This window comes from Geotrypetes seraphini, chromosome 14 (assembly GCF_902459505.1).
Source record: "Geotrypetes seraphini chromosome 14, aGeoSer1.1, whole genome shotgun sequence".
Taxonomy (NCBI): domain Eukaryota; kingdom Metazoa; phylum Chordata; class Amphibia; order Gymnophiona; family Dermophiidae; genus Geotrypetes; species Geotrypetes seraphini.
The window spans coordinates 25,490,273-25,513,187 of record NC_047097.1 but is presented as its reverse complement, the minus strand read 5'-3'; the positions used below and the strand labels follow the sequence as shown (position 1 = coordinate 25,513,187).

The 22,915-nt window shown below is 42.3% G+C and overlaps 1 protein-coding gene across 1 annotated transcript; it reads left to right on the top strand.

The window, feature by feature from the left end:
- Positions 1-138: 138 nt before the first annotated feature.
- SAXO2 (stabilizer of axonemal microtubules 2) lies at positions 139-22,915 on the top strand. The gene is made up of 4 exons (XM_033919510.1): positions 139-282; positions 15,592-15,768; positions 19,523-19,722; positions 20,944-22,915. Exons 1-4 carry the CDS (start codon positions 245-247, stop codon positions 21,927-21,929), a joined length of 1,401 nt encoding a protein of 466 aa, XP_033775401.1. The 5' UTR covers positions 139-244; the 3' UTR covers positions 21,930-22,915.

Genomic DNA, 22,915 nt, shown 5'->3' with positions numbered 1-22,915 from the left:
ACCGCCTTCGCCTTTCACCCCTGCCCTGTGACGTCACACGCCGTCTCGGCGTTGTTGCTGTGACGCTTGCCGGTCGCCAGGGCAACGTCGCGCTTGCCTGGAGACGGGGGGCGCCGGCTGTTGCTGCTGCGGCTCCGGCACGCGCTCACTTCGCTTCCAGAACCCGGCGGCGGAGGAGCTGCGAATTCGCGCGGGAGTCGAACTCTTGGTAGCCAGCGAGAAGAGAACGCCCGACGCGCTCGCCATGAGGACCAAGTGTATCTGTGAAATCTGCACCTGCGGGTAAGAATGCATGCATGCCCGTGCGTATAAAGTCGGGGGTTAGGAAAACGAACAAAAATGTTCCCGCTTTGCTACGGTCTTCGTTCAAAAAAAAAATCCATCTTCCTCCAAACTGGCAGGGGTCTCAAAGTCCCTCGTTGAGGGCAGCAATCCAGTCGGGTTTTCAGGATTTCCCCAATGAATATGCTTGAGATCTAGTTGCATGCACTGCTTTCAATGCATATTCATTGGGGAAATCCTGAAAACCCGACTGGATTAAGGCAAGGAGGGACTTTGAGACCCCTGCATGAGATCTATGTGCATGCACTGCTTTCATTGTATGCTAATAGATCTCATGCATATTCATTGGGGAAATCCTGAAAACCCGACTGGATTGCGGCCCTCAAGGAGGGACTTTGAGACCTCTGCTCTAGGGTGTGGGTAAGCAATTCTGGTCCTCGCGAGCCGGAGCCAGGTCAGGTTTTCAGGATATCCACAATGAATATGCATGAGATGGATTTGCATGCACTACCTCCTTGGGATGCAAATCTATCTCATGCATATTCATTGGGGAAATCCTGACAACACGACTGGATTGCGACCCTCAAGGAGGGACTTTGGGATCCCTGCTCCAAAGCATTTCACTGGTCGCTGGAGCAAGAGGCTGTACCGCAGGGGTAGGCAATTCTGGTCCTCGAGAGCCGGAGCCAGGTCAGGTTTTCAGGATATCCACAATGAATATGCATGAGATGGATTTGCATGCACTACCTCCTTGGGATGCAAATCTATCTCATGCATATTCATTGGGGAAATCCTGACAACACGACTAGATTGCGGCCCTCAAGGAGGGACTTTGGGATCCCTGCTCCAAAGCATTTCACTGGTCGCTGGAGCAAGAGGCTGTACCGCAGGGGTAGGCAATTCTGGTCCTCGAGAGCCGGAGCCAGGTCAGGTTATCAGGATATCCACAATAAATATGCACGAGATATGATTTGCATCTCAAGGAGGGAGTTCATGCAAATCCATCTCATACATATGCATTGTGGATATCCTGAAACCCTGACCTGCCTGTGGCTTTTGAGGACCGGAATTGCCTACCCCTGTGGGCGATTGAATGGTGGGTGTTGAGACTGCTGCGTTTTTTACGGTCTGCTCTTCAGCCACCATCCTGCCGTTTACGATGCGCCAAGTGTGTTATGGAATTTTGCTCAGATAGAAAAGCTGATTGCTTTAACTAGTCTTGTTCTGAAGTGGCATTTAAACCAGAATACAATGGAGTCACGCTGTGTTCTAGTTATTAAGGGGGAAATACATGAAATGGATCATGTTTCAAAAAAAAAAGAAATCATCCAGTAGGAATCAGTGTTAAGCTTTCTAGTATTCTTTAGTTTTTGTCACTATCTATGCATCGATAGAGAAGTCCCTCTGGAATATTTTACAGAATGCAACAGGTTTCTTAAGATATTTTTCCCATCTTATGCTATTATCCTAATATTTGAGCTCTGTTTTACAATCAAATTTAATTAAAAATGAGGAGACAGGTATTATTAAACTTTAAAAAGTACACAATGTTAAAAAAGTAATGGCCATTCACTATAATTATGAAATACAATCCTCTTGTGCAAATTAAAACAGATCTACTAAAGATTACGTTTTCTACTACCATTACTACTACATCTCTACTCTCTCGTTATCTGCGAGAAATGTTATTTGCTGTTTTCTACTAAAAACCATCGTGAATATGGTGAAACCACGAATAACATGGTGGAAGACCTGGCCTCTTTCTGAAAGAGAGGCAAAACACGGTGAACAAAGTGCTGGGAATCAGCGATTTTCTCTGTAAACGCTTGAAATCAGCGATTTCTCTACGCAAGCTGATGCAAGTTGAGGGGAAGGAGCCAGCAAGCTAAAAACTGAATAATCAAAACCACAAATGCTGAAACCGCGAGTACAGAGGGAGAAGTGTAATTTTTATCTGACGCTCACAGACCCCCCCTGAAACCCATCTACGGAGCCCAGGTTAAAAACCCCTGCTCTATTGCTTCAGACCTCATTTACTATTCTGTATTAATATTAATGTATGATGTTAAGTGTATAGTTGGCAAATAGGTTCCATTGAAAATAATGAGGCGTTTGTTATTTAATGCACATTTAACTTTTTAGAGCCCATTTTACAAAACTGTGGTAGCATTCTCAGCATGGCAACTGCAACATACCCCTTTCGCTTTCTGTGGGCTATGTTACGTTTGCTGTGCTGGTGCTCGCTATTGTGGCTTTGTAAAAGAGTCCCTAAATGTCCGTTAATATGAGAGTCTTAGATTGTAAGCCCTTTGAGGCAGGGGCTTTAGATGCCTAATAATGTAGGCCTTTAAGTCATTTAGAGAATCACGCCTAGCAGTGCCTAAGTCTTTCTCAATCCCCTAAACTTGCCTACTTTGGTGTTAGCTGTCTCTAGGCACCGTGCGATAAGCCTAAGAAGATAGGCACCGTGCCTAAGAAGATAGGCACCTTTCTCCCAATTAAATTTATTTGTTTGAATTATAAGCTTGTTATACCTCAACTTTAGGCACCTCTCAGTGGTGTAGCGAGGGTGAGAGGTGCCCCTCCCTGCTCCCCCCCTGCCGCATGCAAGCCCCCTTCCCTTCCCCCATACCTCTAGTTCACTGCCACAAGCAACAAGAACTTCAACGTGCTCCTCGCGACCCCGGTCGGCTCTCCCTCTGACGTAACGCGGCACCCAGAAGTGACGTCAGTGGGAGAGATCACGCGGTCGTGCTCATGGTGAACAACTGGAGCAGGGGTGGCAAAGTCCCTCCTCGAGGGCCGCAATCCAGTTGGGTTTTCAGGATTTCCCCAATAAATATGCATGAGATCTATTAGCATACAATGAAAGCAGTGCATGCAACTAGATCTCATGTGTACTCATTGGGGAAATCCTGAAAACCCGACTGGATTGCGACCCTCAAGGAGGGACTTTGACACCTGTGAACTAGAGGTAGAAGGGAAGGGGCCCGTGTGGCAAGGGAAGGAGTTGGAAGAGGAGGTGGCGTGCCCCCACCAACATGGCGCCTCCCCCACACTCCCTTACTATGCCATCGGTGCCTCTTATAGAATTGCCCCCCAAAAGCACTGCTTAAAGCCGCATCAGAGATTCAGATCTAGCAAAGAAAGAAAGAATCAAAATAAAGGAACAATGTGACAGCGGTTTTCCTGCATGAGAGAGATGAAACTGAAATTGACACGACAGGTTGACAAAACAAACAACTTAACTTGTTTCTGGATTACTCAGATTAAGACCTTTTTCGATTGCCCAATATGTATGCAGTGTGTTGCCATGCAGCAGACTTTAGTTTTCATCGTGTCTCTAATCCTCCTCCCTTCTAGCTGTTTAGCAATTAAGCCCTCACAGCCTCTGGAGGGAGCGAGAGAAACTTCTCAAGTTGGGACCTTTGGGCTGCTTTGTACAAAACTCAGAAGGAGTCTGCATCTATCCCAGGGGTGGGCAACTCCGGTCCTCAAGAGCCGGAATCCATATTCATTGAGGAAATCCTGAAAATCCGATTGGATTCCGGCCTTCGAGGATCGGAGTTGACCACCCCTGATCTATCCCTATCATCCACAGGGGCAGAGGAAGTTAAGAGCAGAATCAAACAAAACAACGAAGGAAAAAGGAGTCCCACAGAAGGAGAGCGTCAATGGAGGTCAAAAGTAAATATACCATTGACAGAAGCATCAGGAACCAGATGCCTTTTCTGATGCTCTCTCTATTGTTGGAAGCGTATTCATATTCATTGCCTAAAGGTTGGGTGACTCCTGATGCAGGCTAAGTAGCTGAAACATAGCCGTGTCAAGTCTTTTGCAAATCTATGTTTTTCTGAATAAAGACTTCCTTTTTTTTCTGCTGTGAAGACTGGTATATTTACTTTTCATTGCTCTCCTTCTGTGGAACCCCATTTGTGTTTCTTGGAGAAGAGACAGCTCAGGGGTGATATGATAAGAGGTCTACAAAATAATGAGTGGAGTGGAAAGGGTAGATGTGAATCGCTTGTTCACTCTTTCCCAAAATACTAGGACTAGGGGACATGCGATGAAGCTACTAAGTAGTAGATTTAAAACAAACTGGAGAAAATATTTCTTCACACAGCATGTAATTACATTTTGGAATTCGTTGCCTGAGAATGTGGTGAAATCAGTTAGCTTAGCAGGATTTAAAAAAAATGTTTCCTAAAAGAGAAGTCCATAGGCTATTATTCAGATGGCATGGGGGAATCCACTGCTTATTCCTAGGATAAGCAGCAGAAAATCTGTTTTAATACTTAGGATCTAGCTAGGTGCTTGGGACCTGGGTTGGCCACTGTTGCAAACAAGATACTGGACTTGATGGACCATTGGTCTGATCCAGGAAGGCTACTCTTATGTGAGCCAAGAGTAGGACAGTCAAGCTATTGAGCCATCACTGGTGAGTTTGGCTCTTAGGCATTGGTTGAATGAGACATTATGACATCACAACCTCAGCTCCAGAATGTTGCTAGTCTTTGGGTTTCTACCAGGTACTTGGGACCTGGGTGGCCACTGTTGGATGAACTTTCAGCCTGTCCCAGTACGACAATCCTTATGTTCTTAAGCAGAATTAAACATGCACCACACTTCTATGCCAACCACGATAAAGATGCAGTGTAACAGCATTTTCCTGGGTCCAGTTAAATATGGGTTTACCTTATTTTCTATACTGGAAAAATAGTTAATGAAGAAGGCTAAGTAATAAGTCAGAGGTGAATACACTGCAGATCTGTTTTGTTATTTTGTACATATAGGTAAAGGAAAGGCTATTTAATTTTAACTAAGGCCCCCCTTTTATCAAGCCTCTTTAGGGGTTTTTATCACCGGCCGCTGCGGTAAAAGCTCCGACGCTCATAGAATTCCTATGAGGGTCGGAGATTGTATCGCAGCAGCCGGTGATAAAAAGCCTAATGCGTCTTGATCAATGGAGGCCTAAATTTGAGATCTCTGACTCCTGAGAGACAGAAGAAGATGACCAATGAAGCGCCCAATTTTTTATTGGATTTTAAATTAATAAACATCAGTGCAAATACAAATGCACTTAATTGTGTAAAATTACATGTATGTTCGAATACAAGTGCTTATTAAAATGCAAATATTCAAATTCACGAGTAATGAAACCGCGAATCCAGGAGAGCTGTACATGGATAGAAGCTTACCAAATACAAAATAAATGACCTCAAATTAGAAATAGAATGTTGCAGAAAAAATCTGACTGGGAAACCCTAAGGAGCTTCATCCATGTCCAGCATCTCCCCTCTGTCATCCTCTCCTCCCTCCATTTTAAACCCATAGAGATAGTCCTTACAAATGATAGTATTTTTATGGACCATCAGATGATGTGTATCAGTTTCAGTATCCAATCACAAATATGCTTTGGATCCCACCTCACATTGTCATCAGTTCAAGCTTTATTATAATCAGCTTTTAGGAATGTATTTAAAGGTGAAAATCTCAGAAAGTATTTATTTATATTGAAAGTCATCTCCAAAATTCTTTCAATCTGTACATACTGATGTTTCTAATCATGTACAAAAAATTGTACTTATCGTAAATGTACTTGATCAGTGTGCACTTAGCATTCATACAGGAGGCTTCTTCTGTGTGAATGCTATGTGCAATGTTTATGAAAAACTTGATATACCACTTACCGTAGCCTGATCGAAGCAGGCATGCCTCTGCATGCCTCCATTGTGTGTCTGTCCTTCCTCCTCCATGCAAACTTCTTGCGTTGGAAAGGGCAGAACCAGTAGAGAAGGTTAGACCGGCAGAGGCTGAGCTCACACACAGGCCTCAAGGCCCTGAGCTATTCTTTGAGGTTTGCCTGTGCTTGACAGATTAGGCAATTTTGACAGGCTGGCACATAGCACCTGCTCAAAACTTTTTAGACTGTCAAGTTTCAAGTTCAAGTTTATTAAATTATTTGATTAAACGCTTTTCAGGATACAAAGCGTTTTACAAAGAAATAAAATTGGATTTCTTAAAATCACAAATACATCATAAATAAAAATAATTACTTAAAAAATTAAAAAACGAACTGGGGTAACAAACACATGGAACAGTAGGAAAGGAGGGATAAGAAAATATCTAAATATCCTCTAAATATCTTGTCTTCTACTCCACATTTACATGCTGAATGGGTGATGTACTACATATTGGTGTTCTTTTCTATCTAGTTTATAAAAATATTTTATGGATAATTAGGTGACTCAGTTTTGTACCATTGCCTTTAGGTCTGCCACGACAAAGTGGCCGTAGATCTTTTACTGTTTATAAGCTGTCTTTTCCACCATTTAAAGGTGTTCAGTCAAGTCTTCCGTTCTTGCTCTTTTCTGTTTACTGCTTTATGGAATGAATTACCCCTCAGTCTGCGGTCATGATAGTGTGACCATATGGCTCCAGAAAGAAGGGGACGGATTGAGACATCCGGGTTTTACTTCCATTGAAAGCAATGGAAGTAAGGAGAACAGATTGAGACATTTTGGTTGCTTTCAATGGAAGTAAAACCCGGATGTCTCAGTCCGTCCCCTTTTTTCTGGAGCCATATGGTCACACTAGCATGCACTACCAATCAAATCTTTTGAAAAAGTTTAAAGACTTTCTTGTTTTCTGCTATTTTAGATTAGGGTTATTTTTTAAGTTAATTTCCAGTGCAATAGGTGAGACATGTGGGTTATGTCCTTACTTTGATATCTTTTCCAGTAGATAGGTGAGACATTCTAGACATGTGGGTTATCTCCGAATGAACGCATGCCATATGCAGAAGGAATCCACTCCAGATTTTTTTCTGCGACTCCTCTACTTCACTGGGAGCTCTAGCTCCACCTAGTTAGTACCCGAACACCAAGAGCTCCAACACAGGACATGAAGTAGGGACACCAATGGGAATAATCCCAAGAACCAACTGTTCTGCTCAAAGAAGCAACACGTAAAACTCAAAACCAAAAAGCATCAAAGGAGCTCAAGAAAGACCTCTGCATGTATTGGGAACATATATACAGAACTCTTCCCAGGCCAAAGGGCTGACTGGTATCCAAGAATCAACTTGGAGAAACATAAACCAAATGAGACAGTGGACAGGCACAAAGCGAAGAGCACCTTTCAGAAATCTGGCCTCGTCAGGGTGAGATGCAAGCAAAGGACTACAGTCCCGGGCTCTGAAGCAAGAGAGCCCAGCGACTTGGACCTGAAGGGAAGCCATGGTGAACGTGCAGAAGGTAAAAACTGCAGGTGGTGCTAGAGATTGCAGTGAAGTAGAGGAGAGTCACGGAAAAAATCTGGAGTGAATTCCTTCTGCATATGGCACACGGCCATTGGGAGATAATCTCTTTATATTGTGTAAAGTCTTACTACATATAAACCACATCGAGCCCTCTTGTGCAGGGATGATGAAGTACATAAAATTAAGGATTAGATCAGATGCTACTTTTCTATCTACAAATTGGCATTCTTTTCTTACGCTGTCAAAGCTTTTTCTTAGACTGTAAACCACTTAGACCTGTTCAGTACAGAATTGCTTTTATATGTGTTTGTCAATTTTCAATATGTTGTTTTTTGTAACCACATAGATGCCTTTTTGGATAATTTGTGGTATATCAAGTACAAATAAATGTAAATGTATGCATGAGTATACATGTGAAAGTAATAGGTTTTCTAAAATGTACTTCTTATATGTGTGAGACTATTTACACCTGTAACCCTTCATTTCTATGTGAAATGCCAGGGAAGTTTTCTAAAATGACCTTCTTACTTTAAAATGTAACCAGCTGAGGTTTGTTTTATCAACTGTAACTGATGGGTTTGGAAAAGAAAAACCAGGTGATCATACGTAGATCTAGTTTACAGGGAATATTCAACTATCTTATCACTTGCTTTCCAAGTCTCTTTTGGTTCTGAGCAAATCCACGTCACGTACACTGAAACAATTTACATAACAATAATTAAAGCCGCCCTCACGACTGCACAGATGGTGAAAAATCATACTTCTGTTAACCAGTTTTCAATTCTTTTTTTAGCCTTATAATTAACCCTTTGCAATAAACTAGGATTGCACTCCAAGGGTTCCTATTATTGATTGATTTCTTGTATATATTTAAGTCTGCAACTAAAAATATCCTGAGTCGTTACCGCTCAAAAGCCACCCTGTGATGTAAGTAAATTTTTGTGTGAGTCAGTCCGTAGGGAATGAGAACAGATGGGCAACTGATGTCTACATAGTAACAGCAGCTGCTGTGACTATGGGGAAACATGCTGGTTTATCGGAAGGGATAAGGAACGGGATTGGCACTTGGAAAGACAGCAAGGAACTGGCATGAGAAGGTAGTGTGCTTCTGAGGGAGAGAAGGGAAGGGATTTGGGGTTTGGCTCATGCCTTTTTTTAGGTAGCTCTAGGTGAGCAACATTCAGGAATAGTAGGACTGTTCAGTTGGTAGCTGCTTTGGAGATCTGTGGTACCGAGCATTTAATGTGGGGCATTGTGTCTGAGGAAAGAGCCACCGAGTTGGGATACTGGTATATCATTTGCCATAGGAGTCAGTATGGGCGGTGAGATATTTTCTGTGAGGATCTGCTAACTTGGTGGTTGCATAGATAGGGATTTTGGCTGGTTGAAAAGCAACTCATTGATTTCCACCCCTCTTCAACGTGTATCGATGTTCACGAAGGCAGAAATCGGGCAGTGTATTTGAGAGGAAAAGGCAGCTTGGTGTTTCTTGGAAGCGATCGAAAAGCTGTCATGCATAGTTGGTGGAAATGAACTAGCCAGTGCAGTGGATTTACCTGGAGGTCTAAGATGAGTGTGGGCAAGTTAAGTGTCGCTGGATAACCCTGGGATATGTTGTCATTGCTATGCCATCTTTGGCTAATACTGTCCCGTTTTCTAAACCTTAAGAGTCTGAAATAATGAAAAAGATATTTTGGCGTCAGAACAGCAAATATAGTGCTTCCAAACATTCCTAAGAGGGAAATATGCAATATGACTTTGAGAGGTTCTTAACCCATTCCTCGGGACACACCCAGCCAGTCAGGTATACAGGATGACTGAGATAGATTTGCATGCCCCGCCTTCATTATACGCAAATCTATCTCATTCAGATTTCTGGTGAATATCCTGAAAACTACATCTTAGGCACTGCGTCTAGAGCAGGGGTGTCAAAGTCCCTCCTCGAGGGCCGCAATCCAGTCAGGTTTCCAGGATTTCCCCAATGAATATGCATGAGATCTGTTTGCATGCACTGCTTTCATTGTATGCTAATAGATCTCATGCATATTCATTGGGGAAATCCTGAAAATCCAACTGGATTGCTGCCCTCGAGGAGGGACTTTGACACCCCTGCTCTAGAGTAATGATTTTGGTTGTTGTCATCATGTTGTTGTCTTATGTAAACACGCCCATCTACTGCAGTTCTGTGAATTTGGGTTTTAGATTTAATTTCTTGCCTTTTCCAAATCTAAGCTTAAGGCAAGTAACAAGCAGATTTACGCGTTATTTCTATAAATGGCACCGGCAGCTGCCTTAAAAACGGCTGCTGATTGCGTGTCAATCATTCGACGGCACCATTTATAGAATTGCGCCTTTGGTGAAGCTAGGTTTTCAAGGCCTACACTTCTGGTGCCTACCTTTTATGTGACTTCCACCTACGGAAGTGCTTTACAATGCCTGATACCAGGGAGGAAAGGAGAGAGAGATGCCAGACCATGGGAGAGGAGAGAGATTCCAGGCTATGGGAAGGAGAGATGCCAGACCATATTAGGGGAGAAGGGGGAAGACAGAGATGTCTGACCATGGGAGAGGGATGAGATGGTGCATAGGGATGGAGGGGAAGGGGAGACAGAGGGAGGAGATGGTGCACATCAATGGGTGTGGCAGGTAAGAGATAAGAAGAAATGCTTCTTATGGATAGATGGGAGCAGGAAAGAAGATGGTGCACAGAGCGTATTTGTCGTAATATGAAGAAGGTGGACTTAACTACGCTAGAGATGTGTTTATGGTATGTTAACTTCTGATCGAATGTAACCCCTAGGATCTTGACGATATTAACTACCTGGAATGTAACCCCCTTGAGTGCAATAGGAGAATGGAGTTTAAGATCGTCCTTCCAGAGGAAAAACATTACCTTTGACAGCCAGTCTGTTGATGTCTAGCCATTGGTGGATTTGTTCCAATTTCATGTTGATTGATAAAGCATCCTGTTTGGCAAGCGAGAGGGTAGATTGGAAGGACGTCAGCATGAATTTGAAATGAACGAAGTCAGCAAGCGTGCGGAATTTAAGCGAAAGACATTCAGCAGCTCGGGCACAGGAGTGCAGGTAACGGATTTTGGGGGTCAACCAGGGCTGGGGTTTGACATTTCTTTTTAGGATGGGAAATGGGAGGGGCAAGGGTATCGATAGAATATGAGAGAATGGAGTTATAGGAGAGGACAGCTTCATCGGTAGACTTGTTTGACATAGTAGTAGATAGGAGAGATGAGACAGTGGTAGTTAGCGTGTCAGGGTCAATAGCCTGAAGGTCCCTAAACGTATGTATAGTGATCGGTTGGGGTTGGGGAGGAGGGTGATAAGTAGTGAAGGTTAACAGCTGATGGTCGGAGATGGTAAGATTCGAGGTGCAGACTTTGGTGATAGAGCAGTTGGAGGAGAGGACAAGGTCAAGGCAGTGGCCTTTCTGGAGAGTAGGAGTGGTGGAGCACAGTTGGAGATCATATGAGGACATTAGCATGAGAAACCTGGACGTATAGGATGTTGAAGTCCCTCTGTTTTGCTATTTGGTGGTGACATTAGTAATATATTTAAAGTAAGAAATTGAAAGGTACTAAGGGATAAACCCTTTTTGGGGCCTTCTTTAGTAGGTGAGCCCTGTCGAGGTTCTCTCTTATTTTGAGTTCTTTCAGGACTAGGGTTACCAGATTTTCTGTTTGGAAAACCTGGAACCCCTAGACCCGCCTCCAGGCTCACCCAGTTCTACCCATCCCTGCCCCATCACACCCCAGTCCCACCCCAGCTCCGCCCCCTCCCCCCCCCCCCCCCCCGCCTGCTTTCATTGGGCAGGACATCCACGCACGTGCAGATGCCTTCCTGCCCAACACGAGGATGTCTGGTAACCCTACTCAGGACAGGTTTGAGAATCACTGGGCTACTGAGCTATCAGTATCTAAACAAAAGGCATTCTTAGTCCTGGTTCAGTGCTGGCATTTGGTAGTAGCCAGTCACTAAGCAGCAAGATAATAAGGAGTAAACAAGAAGCACTTGAAGAGAACACAACCTAGTGGTAGAGCAGGTCATTGGGTAGCTGAGCTAGTGTCAGCATTTTATACAATTCAGATTTCGATATAGGGTCATAAGAACATAAGGGTCAAATGCAGACCCTCTCCTTCTCACTATTCCCCTCTCTTTATTTTTAAATCATGTAATCCCACCCGTTTCCCTTCTGTACCATGTTTTGTACTTAAATTTTAAATTTTGTATGATGTTAACTGCTTTGGTAATTAAAGCAGTACATCAAGCCTCAATAAACTTGAAACTGGTAGCTTGGTAATGATTGGATACTGTCTAACAAGACCAGAGATCTAGGAGGGTTGATTTTCATTATTTTGGGTTGCTATTTAGCCCGTTGCAAAGCAGGGTAAAGTGACAGGATCAGTGTTGGCTTGCATAGGGGATCTTTTGTGCTCATCTTCCTGGGACTGAATTGAATCTTTGAAAGGAGAGGAAAGAATAATAGTTGGTGTGGATGAGCAGACTGAATAAGCCAAATGGTCTTTATCTACTGTCATTTCCCCTTTCTATCAGATCTCTGCAACTGTATGCTATCTCCAACATCCTCAACTCCTCAAAGATTTGGCTATGTGCCACCATATTCTCTACACTTGCCTAGTTACGGCCATGGTTGTATATTATTCTAGCAAAAAGACATTGTTGTTTTCATTTTACTTTGGATTTAAGGTTCCTGCCTTTTCTAATCCTTCTGCTCTCATTCCTATTCTCACAATCTGCTCTCAATTGTGAAATGGGTTTGAACAAAGATTTCATTTAACACTGGTCATTAACATCGCACAATATGAGCTTGTTTTGGACAAGTGCCAAGAGTTTCATAAGGACACACATGATTCAGGTGGTTACTGAGGTGTTAACTTTTTTTTGTGAAAGTTACTAAGATACTGTAAACCTAAACATAAGAGAGGATGCACTATAGGATTTAAAACAAATGTTTGTGTATTTCTGCCTTGGAAAGGAGAGGGATGGGGCCATGTTTCTCCACCACTAACTGGCAGTACATGTGGGAGGCCATTTTTGATAGGACATCTAAGTCCAATTTTGGATGTTTTCTGCAAGACGTCTAAAATCGGAAGCTGAGATACGGCCATTTTCGAAACCGGCAATACCGCAAGATGTCCAATTTATTTTTTAAAAAATCATTTACTTAGACTTCTTGGAACTCTTTAGGACATCCAACTTTATTTGCCATTTTCAACCACAAAACCTTCCAGGTTCAAAATGTCCTAATCCAGACCATTTGGACATGGGAGGGGCCAGCATTGTAATGGACTGGCCACATAGACATCCCAGTAGAGCAGTGGGGCACTGCTGTGAACTTCACATAAAGGGTGCCAGAAGTAGATCTCACCATAACTCTCTTATAATGTATGGTGAGCCCTCCAAAACCTGCCATGCCCTCTTGTCTACCACCCCCATAGCTCTTACGGTTGCAGGTGACACCTATATGGCAGTATAGTAGTATTTTTGTGAGCTCACACTGTCCACCATTAATGTAGTTGTTTTGGGCCTGGGTCCTCTCTATTTCTCATATTTCTTATAATGTATGGTGAGCCCTCCAAAACCTGCCATACCCTCTTGTCTACCACCCTCATAGCTCTTACGGTTGCAGGTGACACCTATATGGCAGTATAGTAGCATTTTTGTGAGCTCACACTGTCCACCATTAATGTAGTGGGTTTTAGGCCTGGGTCCTCTCTATTTCTCACTAGCCCATTCACCAGACCATTTAAGACCACCATGTGATGCTCTACTAGGTTTCCCCTTACCAGGTGCTACTGTTCTAGAACAGGTATTTACTGTTTTATTTAGATTTTTTGGGGGGTAGGATTGGGATGGGGATCAGTGACCACTGAGGGAGGGGGGTGTAATAACTAATCCCTCCAGTGGTCATTTGGTTAGTTTGGCACATAGATGTTTTTAAAACAGGTCTAGCTCAGAATGTTGGTGTTGGATGATGTTGGGGGTGTCGGGGGATGTTGGGGAATGTTGCGGGGTGTAATAATAATAATAATAATAATAATAATAACTTTATTTTTCTATACCGCCATAGTCAGGCGACTTCTAGGCGGTTTACATTGTAAGAAGGCTGGACATTCAGCGAATAACAAGTACAGTGCTGAGAATGCCTGCTTGGACGTTTTTGACTAGTAAGACGTCCAAGTGGCAATTTATGCTTTCTTTTGGATGTCTGTCTTTTTTGAAAATAAGCCCGTTAAGTCTTTAACTTTCATTAATATTGAGTCATCAGAAGGAAAAAGCCTCAGAACCTTTTATGCAAAAAATAAATAAATAAAAATGCCCTAGTATTCTCTTATCATTAGCTAATAAAACCTTTTGACTATATAGCAGATATATTTTTTTTGTGCAATGTGATTCTCACTTCTGTTTAATTAAAGAAAGATAGTGACAAGCTTAGAAATGAGAATCACATTGCAAAAAAAATAAATCTCCTTTAGTCAATAGGGGCTTGATTCTATAAACTGTGCCCTAGTTAAGTTCTGCTAAGCTAAAATCCGTGCCTAACCTAAATGAAATCTATTAGTTTAAATGATGTGGTAATTGACTTAACCATGAAAGTTAATTGAATAATTAATTTAAAAATATTAAAGTTAAAAGTTGAGCATGGAATTCCACAGGGCGCCTAGTGACGCCTAAGTAGAGGCATCTTGAGATACCTAACAATGCCTACCTGAAAAGTAGGTGTGGTTAAGGATGGAGAATAGGCATGGTTGACTTAGGCATCTGAATTAGGTGCCGGTAAATTAGGCCTGGTAAAACCTGTCTTAATATACCGGTGCCTACCCCCAGGATGCATAGCGATGCCTAAGCACGCCTAGGCACCACTAGGTGGGTGTCTATAAACGGTGTTTGCTATTGATAGACAACCGCGCTAGACGCCATTTATAGAATCAGGCCATGTCAATATTAACGAAAATTAAACCATACCATATTGTTTCTTATACCCCGCAAATGTCAACTGGGAATCATTGTGGCTTAGATAAGATTAATAAGGTTAGCAACCTAGACATTATGAATCATAGCAAGACTATAATGAAAACAGATGCGTTTTTAGTACCTTCCTAAACTGAAGATAGGAGGAGGTCTGACGTAAGCAGGTCGGAAGGCAGTTCCAAATTTTGGGGCCTTGAAACTCGAAGGTGGATTCAAAGAGTTATTTCCTCCAAATTTGACGTGGAGAAGGAAGAGGTAACATAGCGCTGAGTCAAAGAAGTATATATTCAGATATTCAGTTAGAAACCCAATGAATTTCAGTCACACTGAATGTAGTGAAGTTATTTTTCAGGATATATATCTGTAGAATGTACTAGTGTATGCTAAGTTGGTTTTGGAAATAGTTACAATTATAGATGGGAAATTTTGATTGTATAAGTTGATTTGACATAGGACTATATGAATTATGAATTCTCATACTGGGCCATCCCAAAGGTCCATCAAGCCTGATATCTTGTTTCTAGATTGACTAGTCAAGGTCACAAGTATCTAGCAAGATACTAAACTTCAGATTCCATAGTAATTACAACCCACACTCTACTTTAGCAATGGTTTTATGAACTTTTCCTCCAGGAAATACTCTACTTTACTTTTGTGTTTTGGATGATTTTTTTTAATCTATATTTATCGTTATGCCATTGTCATTATTGAAAGTTCAGAGCACAAGATCACCAGAAAATTCCACAGAAAAAAGGGAAAACAAAAAACGAGAAAAACTGTGAAAACGATGTACCTGTACTTGATTTAAAAGTTTAACAAATGTTCTTCACAATAAAAGTGATGCAGTAAAAATAAAGTCAATCCATAGTGGTGAAAAAAATTATTAAATCAGTTTTTCAACATACCCCTTTTTATTAATATATATCTATATATCTATATCTATATATAGATAGATAGATAGAGAGAGAGAGAGATACTTCTTTCAGAAATATAGTGGAGACACCATTACAAAATCTAATGCTATCTTCTATATTTATACAGGCGCCATCACTGCCCTCATAAGACAAGGATTTATGGAAAAGAAGATCAACCATGCCTCTTAACTGAATATGTAGAAAAATATCCACAATATGTCTCTTGCATTCCTCCACAAAGCTTAAAACCAAAGTCGGCATACCAACCAGAGCGTGGAAGAATGGATGACATTACAACATTCAGGTAAATATATGGCACAATATAGTCTTGTCTTTTGCCCATGATAAGAAATGAGTGGCTAGAAATCTGTATGACTGTCGGCTCGGTTAAGAAGACTTGCGGCTTTTCTCCACAATATTGTTAAATGTGTTTTTCTTTGGGCATTCCCACCACTGGCTGATAACATTATAGATGTGTCTGTCTGCCTGTGTTTCTTTATCTCTCTCTTCTTGGCCGCTGTCTGTATCCTTCTGTCTTCCCCCTGCCACCCCCCCCGAGCAAAGCTGTCTGCCCCCAGCACACACCTCCCCCCAAAGCAGCCCCCTTTCCCTCTCCCTAACTGTCTCTCCATGGCCCTCTTCTGTCTTCCCCCCCCACAGAGCAAAGCTGTTTGCCCCAAGCACATCCCTCCCCCCAAAGCAGCCCCCTTTCCCTCTCCCTGTCTCTCCATGGCCCCTTCTGTCTTCCCCCCAGAGCAAAGCTGTTTGCCCCAAGCACACCCCTCCCCCCCAAAGCAGCCCCCCTTTCCCTATCCCTGTCTCTCCATGGCCCCTTCTATCTTCCCCCCAGAGCAAAGCTGTCTGTCCCCAGCACACTTCCCCCCCAAAGCAGCCCCCCTTTCCCTCTCCCCCTGGCCCCCCAATATTGATCCCCTTCTTACCCTCCCTCCATCCCAGCGTCTTCTGGCCTGCTCTTCTTCAAAGCAGCCTGCGATCGTGGTGGCCGGCTTTAGTGAACCTTGCAGGCCGATCTCCAACTCGGTAGCACGTTCCCTCTGACTGATCCCGTGCGTCAGAGGGAACGTGCTACTGAGGTTGGAGAGCGGCCTGCGAGGTTCTTTAAAGCTGGCCACGATCACAGGCTGCTCTGAAGAAGAGGATCAGCGGCGGCGGCGGTAGCGGTGAGTGAGGGCGGGAGGTGTGTTCCCTGCCGAGGACGCGGGCAGGGAGAGAGCTTGCCTGCGCTTCCAGTTGGTGAGTGAGGGCGGGAGGAGGGGAGTGGCCAGAATATTCCCTGCCGCCGGGTTCTAAAATGGAACACGGCCACGGATCACATACCACAGAGGCAGGGATCACGCTGTTTTAACAGCGCATGCACCGGTAAGCTTTTATTATATAGGATAATTAGAGGATTTGTCTTGTAGAGTCGTAGGGAGCAATTCTTTAATTTGATGCCAAGTAGGCACCACAATGGTAGGCACTTAGGCTCAGATTCTATAAATGGTGCTGGAAGTTAGGCGCCTAGATCGGTACACCGAGCCAATCTAGGTGCCTAACTTAAATTTTTTAATTGGTTTAATCATCACTGATAACTCTGCGTAACAAATTTTAACTTTTTTTCTTGGGCAAGAAGAAAAGGAAGTTTACTTTATAGAACTTGACCTGTGTATGAGAATAGCCTCAGTTGTCTCCTATCACGTATAGTTTTTGAGCAAATCGCAAATATTTATAGCATGAGAAGTCATAATGTAACACATTGCGCCGATTTAAGAGTTCCTATAAATATTATTTTCTAGAATCGTTTTGCTGTTGAAGTGTGTTTATAAATGAGATTAGGAGCATCTCTAATGAATGTCCAACAATTGTCAGCCAGCATTGATGAATTTCATCTGCCCTGATATCGTTTCTCCATTGTAGCATTGTCCTGGTGAAACCTTTCCCCGTCCTCATCACTAACACTACCAAGTTTATCGGGGGGAAAAATCCAGATGCGAGTGGAGAAAATGAATTTTTAGTTTGAATATTTCAGAGATTTGTTATAAAATTTACTCCAAGCATTAGAAAATACAGCAAAAATGTTTCATTTTTGCATTATAATGCTCTTTTGCCAAAAATCAGAGGGTTATACTGAAAAATTAAGGACAGTTTTGAATTCAGTGACCCCAAATCACTATAGAACACCCTCTACAATTCATGCCTCAAAACCTCGGTTGCACAGTGTAATTGAAAGAGCTGTTAAAAAAGCCAATTAAAAAAAAACAATATTCTGATATGCGGCTACCATTTTGAGGTAAGAATCTTACACGGAAAGTATGTGTGGTTAGGTGGGTGGAGTTTGGCATTGAAAGACTTAGGCGCCGTCTTGTAGGCCAAGAAAACCTTGGCCTAATTGGAGGAGTTGCCATACAATGAGAGGCTAGAGAAATTGGGCCTCTTTCTCCCTTGAAAAGAGGAGACAGAGGGGACATGATCGAAACACTCAAGATATTGAAGGGAATTGACTTAGTAGAGAAAGAGAGATTGTTCACCCTATTCCGAGGTGAAGAGAACGAGAGGGCATTCACTAAAGTTAAAAGAGGATCAATTCCGTACAAACATAAGGAAGTTCTTCTTCACCCAGAGAGTGGTAGAAATCTGGAATGCTCTTCCAGAGGCTGTTATAGAGGAAAGCACCCTTCGGGGATTCAAGAAAAGGTTAGATAAGTTCATGCTGAACCAGAACATACGCAGATAAGGCTAGACTCAAATAGGACACTGGTCTTTGACCTAAGGGCCACTGCGTGAGTGGATTGCTGGGTACGATGGACCACTGGTCTGACCCAGCACCTAAGAACGCTTAGGCATTGCTAGGTGCATTTCTATAAACTGTGTCTAGCGGTTGATTGACATCCATGCCAAACGATGCCTAGGAGCTAGGCACCATTTATAGAATCGGGGCCTTAGCACTAGTCCTGTAATGCCTCATTTGTGAGTCCTGTGAAACACCACAAGGTAAGGCCTGCCAGTTTATAAGGAGTTTAAATAAATATGTAATGTTTGGGTTAATGATGATTATGGTGACGATTCCTCAGTAAAAGTTTGTTGAATATTTGAATGACACTTCTGAGATCCAACATTTATGAAAGCAATTCTTATCTAGTGAGATACTGTTTGAGTTATCTTGTAAAGGTAACATATGTATCTATGTTTGTTTGGGGGGGGGGGGTTCTTTGTTTCATGCCTTGTTTGCTGATCAAGATTGTTTGATGTGAAGATTTGGAGTCTCAATTAAAAAAATAAATCTGTGGGCAAAACAGTGCATGGACAAAGTTTACAAGCCAAGGAATTCACCACTATCCTGATATCTGAAAAATCCTTCAGGTCTTATTTTTCAACCCTGAATGCTCGTTTTTATAGTCCCTGATTAATTACAAATATCCCCAAATGTGATTTTTCTGGATGCTTTTTCCAAAATATCTCACAAAATCCAATCCCCAATTAATTAGTTAAGTAGCATATAGATTCCAGCATACTTTAAAGAACTATTAACCTATTGTGTAATCAGTGTTATCAAATACAAGAAAATAAGTGCTCAGTTGTTAACGATCACTATTCCTTTATCTTTAAAATAGCAGGAAAGATAAATCTACTTAAATCAGCAACTATTCCAAAAGACAAAATATTTGGTCAATCTGAAGAAAACACAGAGGCTGTTTTAAAGGACCTTTCTGTAGATCATGCCGACGGGCAAACATATACCATTAGTTAAGCAATTAAGGCTATAGAGGCCCCCGAGAATGGAATGAAATTCCATTGTCCATTTGACAGCAGGAAGACTTGAATAATTTCAAAAGATTAGTCAAAAGATACCTATTTTGTAAGGTGAAGTATGGGAATTGAATTTTACGTTGCATGTTTTGAGTGCTGGTCGCTTACTTGCTTTTTTGGCGTTTGCGATCATTTTGTTGTGTATGCCATTGCTGATTTTATAATCATGTATGTTTTTGTTGCGACCCGCTTTGTGTAAAGTGGGATACAAACAAGACTATAAACTGCAGTATTACATTTTACTATTTTAGATCGGATTACATCCCATATGATGTGCCTCGATTTTTTCGTGTGCCACAAGAATACAAACCAAAATCCGGACAGGTTGACTATGGAACCACATACAGGAACCATTATAATCCTCACAAAGTAGAACCAATTACACTAGCAAGACCTGTGCAAAGAAAACACTCTTTGGGAGGAAAGTATGACACCGTGCCTACATACAGAGGTAACGTTTTAGAAATTTAGAAGAGACAGAGCTTGATTTGGTCATTTAGATTGTAGGTGCTTGATAATGTCAATGGATTCAATGATAGGGTTACCACATTTCCTCTTTAAAAAAAAAAAAAAGAGGACACCTACCACCGCCCCATTCTGCCCTCCCATGAACCTCGTATCTCCTTCCCTGAGATCGTGGCCGCATCTGGAGGACCTCCACACGTGCGGACATTGACGTGATGACATCACGTGTATGCGTGTGACGTCGTGTCCACATGCGCAGAGGCCCTCCAGATGTGGCCTCGAGCTCAGGACCTTCCAAAACTCAGACAAACTGCTGGGTTTCAGAAATAAGGCACCCAGACAGTCCTGTAAAAAGAGGACATGTTCGGGTTTTCCTGCGTTCCAGGAATAGCAGTTTTACAGCTTCTGAATTAAAAAAAAACATATTGTACAAACTGTAATTGTGTTTAAAGAATGGTACAATGAATTCCTGGTTTTAATGTTTATTACACAAGTAAAGAACTAGCTGGATGACAGTGCAAGGGTTCTAAACCTCTGGGGAAGGGGGAAAATTTTTTTTAAAAACAGTCTTAATGTAAAAAAAATCCATCTTTTTTTCCTCCCTGCCACCTTCCCGGCCTTACTTGGTGGTTTAGAGGGCTTTCGGGGCAGGAGCGATCTTCCTATGCTCCTGCCCCGTGCAGATCGCCATGAGGAAATAGCTGCTGGAACACCCTACAGCCATTTCCTGATGGCGATCTGCACGGGGCAGGAGCATAGGAAGATCGCTCCTGCCCCGAAAGCCCTCTAGACCACCAGGTAAGGCCAGGAAGGCGGCAGGGAGGTGGGGGTGGGTCAGAGCCGGATAATTGCAGTTTTTCAGCATTTGCGGTCCAGCTCTGCCCGTATCCCCCGCGAATGACGAGGGAGAAGTGTACTCGTACCCAATATTAGTACAAAATGCATGCTAAACTAGTATTCTGTAAAGGTTGTCCCTTTGCAAAATACTAGATTAGAGCAGATTATCCTGGCACCTAACTTTGGGTGCCTTTTTATTGAATCTACATCAGTGACACTACAGAATTGTAGTCGGATATTCCTGAAAGGAGATTGGAATAAATAGAAATTATCAGAAAAATAAAAGAAAACGCAGTTTACAAAAGTCTTTGTAACTTGATGCTCAATAATTTCTTTGACCAATAATTTGTTAAATGCATTTTTCTTGAAGATGACTATAGACAATGGGACGGCGAAAGAAGGGAACCTATTAAGCAAGGTCAAAGCATACCACCTCCCACTGGAAAGTTTGCACATTCAACTACATTTCAAGATGAGTACATCGACAAGGGGTTGGTGCCTACAATAAGCTGTAAACCTCCAAATCGCACCAAGCCATGTATGATCCCATTTAATGGAGCCACAAGCCATCGCCTATCCTATGTTCCTCATGGCCCACAGCCAAGGTATGTGAAGCCAAAGGAGGAGTACAAGCCAAGCAGTCAGCCTTTGGAAGATATCACAACCCATCGTCTCAATTTTAAGGGTATCATTGGAGAGCTTGCCAAAAGCTGTAAGCCAGAGCATGGTAAAATTGGGAGTGATGTTCGCTTTGAAGGTACTACCGAGTTCCATGATAGTTATCCACCATGGTCCGTCTCCTTGCCTCAGTTCCACAAGTTTCCCGACTATATTCCACCTTCTACTCCAATGGATGCAGATACCACAACCCATATAGATTACATTCAACATCGTTTTTCTCCAGTTGCTCCCATTAAACCTGTATCCCAAAGAAAACCCAGTGGTCCTTTCCAATCGAGTACCACCATGAGGGAAGATTTTAGAGCCTGGGACAGCAGTCGGCAAGGAATTATTAAGAGGGATGAGCAAATACCCAAACCAGATGGAAAATTTGATGGATTAACAACGTTCCAGTCTCACTTTGTACCACATGAGATAACGCTAACAGAGAGCTGTAAACCTTTAAGCATCTATCACCCTCCAGTTCCTTTTGAAGGCGGAACGATGTATCGTGCACATTATACACCCAAGAAAGCAGAGATCTGCCCTGCAAGTTATCCATCTCCTCCTGGATTTGAATTTGAAAGAACAGATGAGGATGGGCACAAACATTTCCGCGAATTACCTCCACAAAATGATATATTTTCTGTGCCTAATGAGAATCATCTCCCAAAGGAAGTGGCTGTCATGTCATAAAGCAAATTATTAGATTGCCCCAAAGGCTTCATCTAAAGAAATTGAAGAGTATACATTCGGAATTATGTACTATAATCTCCCAAATTGTGCAAGTAAGCCAAATAAAGTTAGATATAAAATCTAACCAGGTCATTTGTCCATTTTGAATAGCAGAAAGAGAAAGATTTCCCTTTTCCTATTTGTTTTAACTGAAAACCTATTGGAAAACCGTAAATGCTAGAGAGGGAGAAGGCTGTCCATTCTGCATTGACTCCTGCTGACCACAGAATGGTGCTGTGGGACAGAAGAGAGATTCCTCCAGTCTTTGAGGGCTGTTGAGCTTTCTCTCTGTCTCCTAAGCATGCTGTCAAGTAAAAATGAAGCGAGAGTGACAGGAATGTTAAAAAAGGGGTATATGCAATTACTTCCATTGCTTTCAGTGAAAATAAAACCTGGAAGTCTCAAGCCGTCCTCTTTTTCCTGGAGCCATGTGGTAACCCCATGTGTAGATTCAAAAATATAGGGACACATTACAAATAACTAATAATGGGAAAATAGTGTGTAAACATAATAAGACTATCAAAAGTCTGTTCCTTCTAAAGGAGTGGATCTTTAATATTAGAATTTACTCAAAGCAGCCTCAAAGGCTCAACAAGCATAGAAGACAGCCTAGACTGACTGAAACGCTACGCTATTATGGAGTATAGAATCTTATCAGCTGATAGGTACCAGAAAAACATAATAATTTGAAGAAGCGCTCCCCAAAAATTGGCACCCATTCAAATTAACTATCAAAAATTACTCACACTACAAATCACTCCCATAACCAGGGGGAAAAAAATTTTCACCTAAAAAAGTTCTCAAAAAAAGGAAAAGTCAAAATGCAAGCATAAGAACATAAGAATTGCTGCTGCTGGGTCAGACCAGTGGTCCATCATGCCCAGCAGTTCGCTCACGTGGCGGCCCTCTGGTCAAAGACCAGTGCCCTAACTGAGACTAGCCCTACC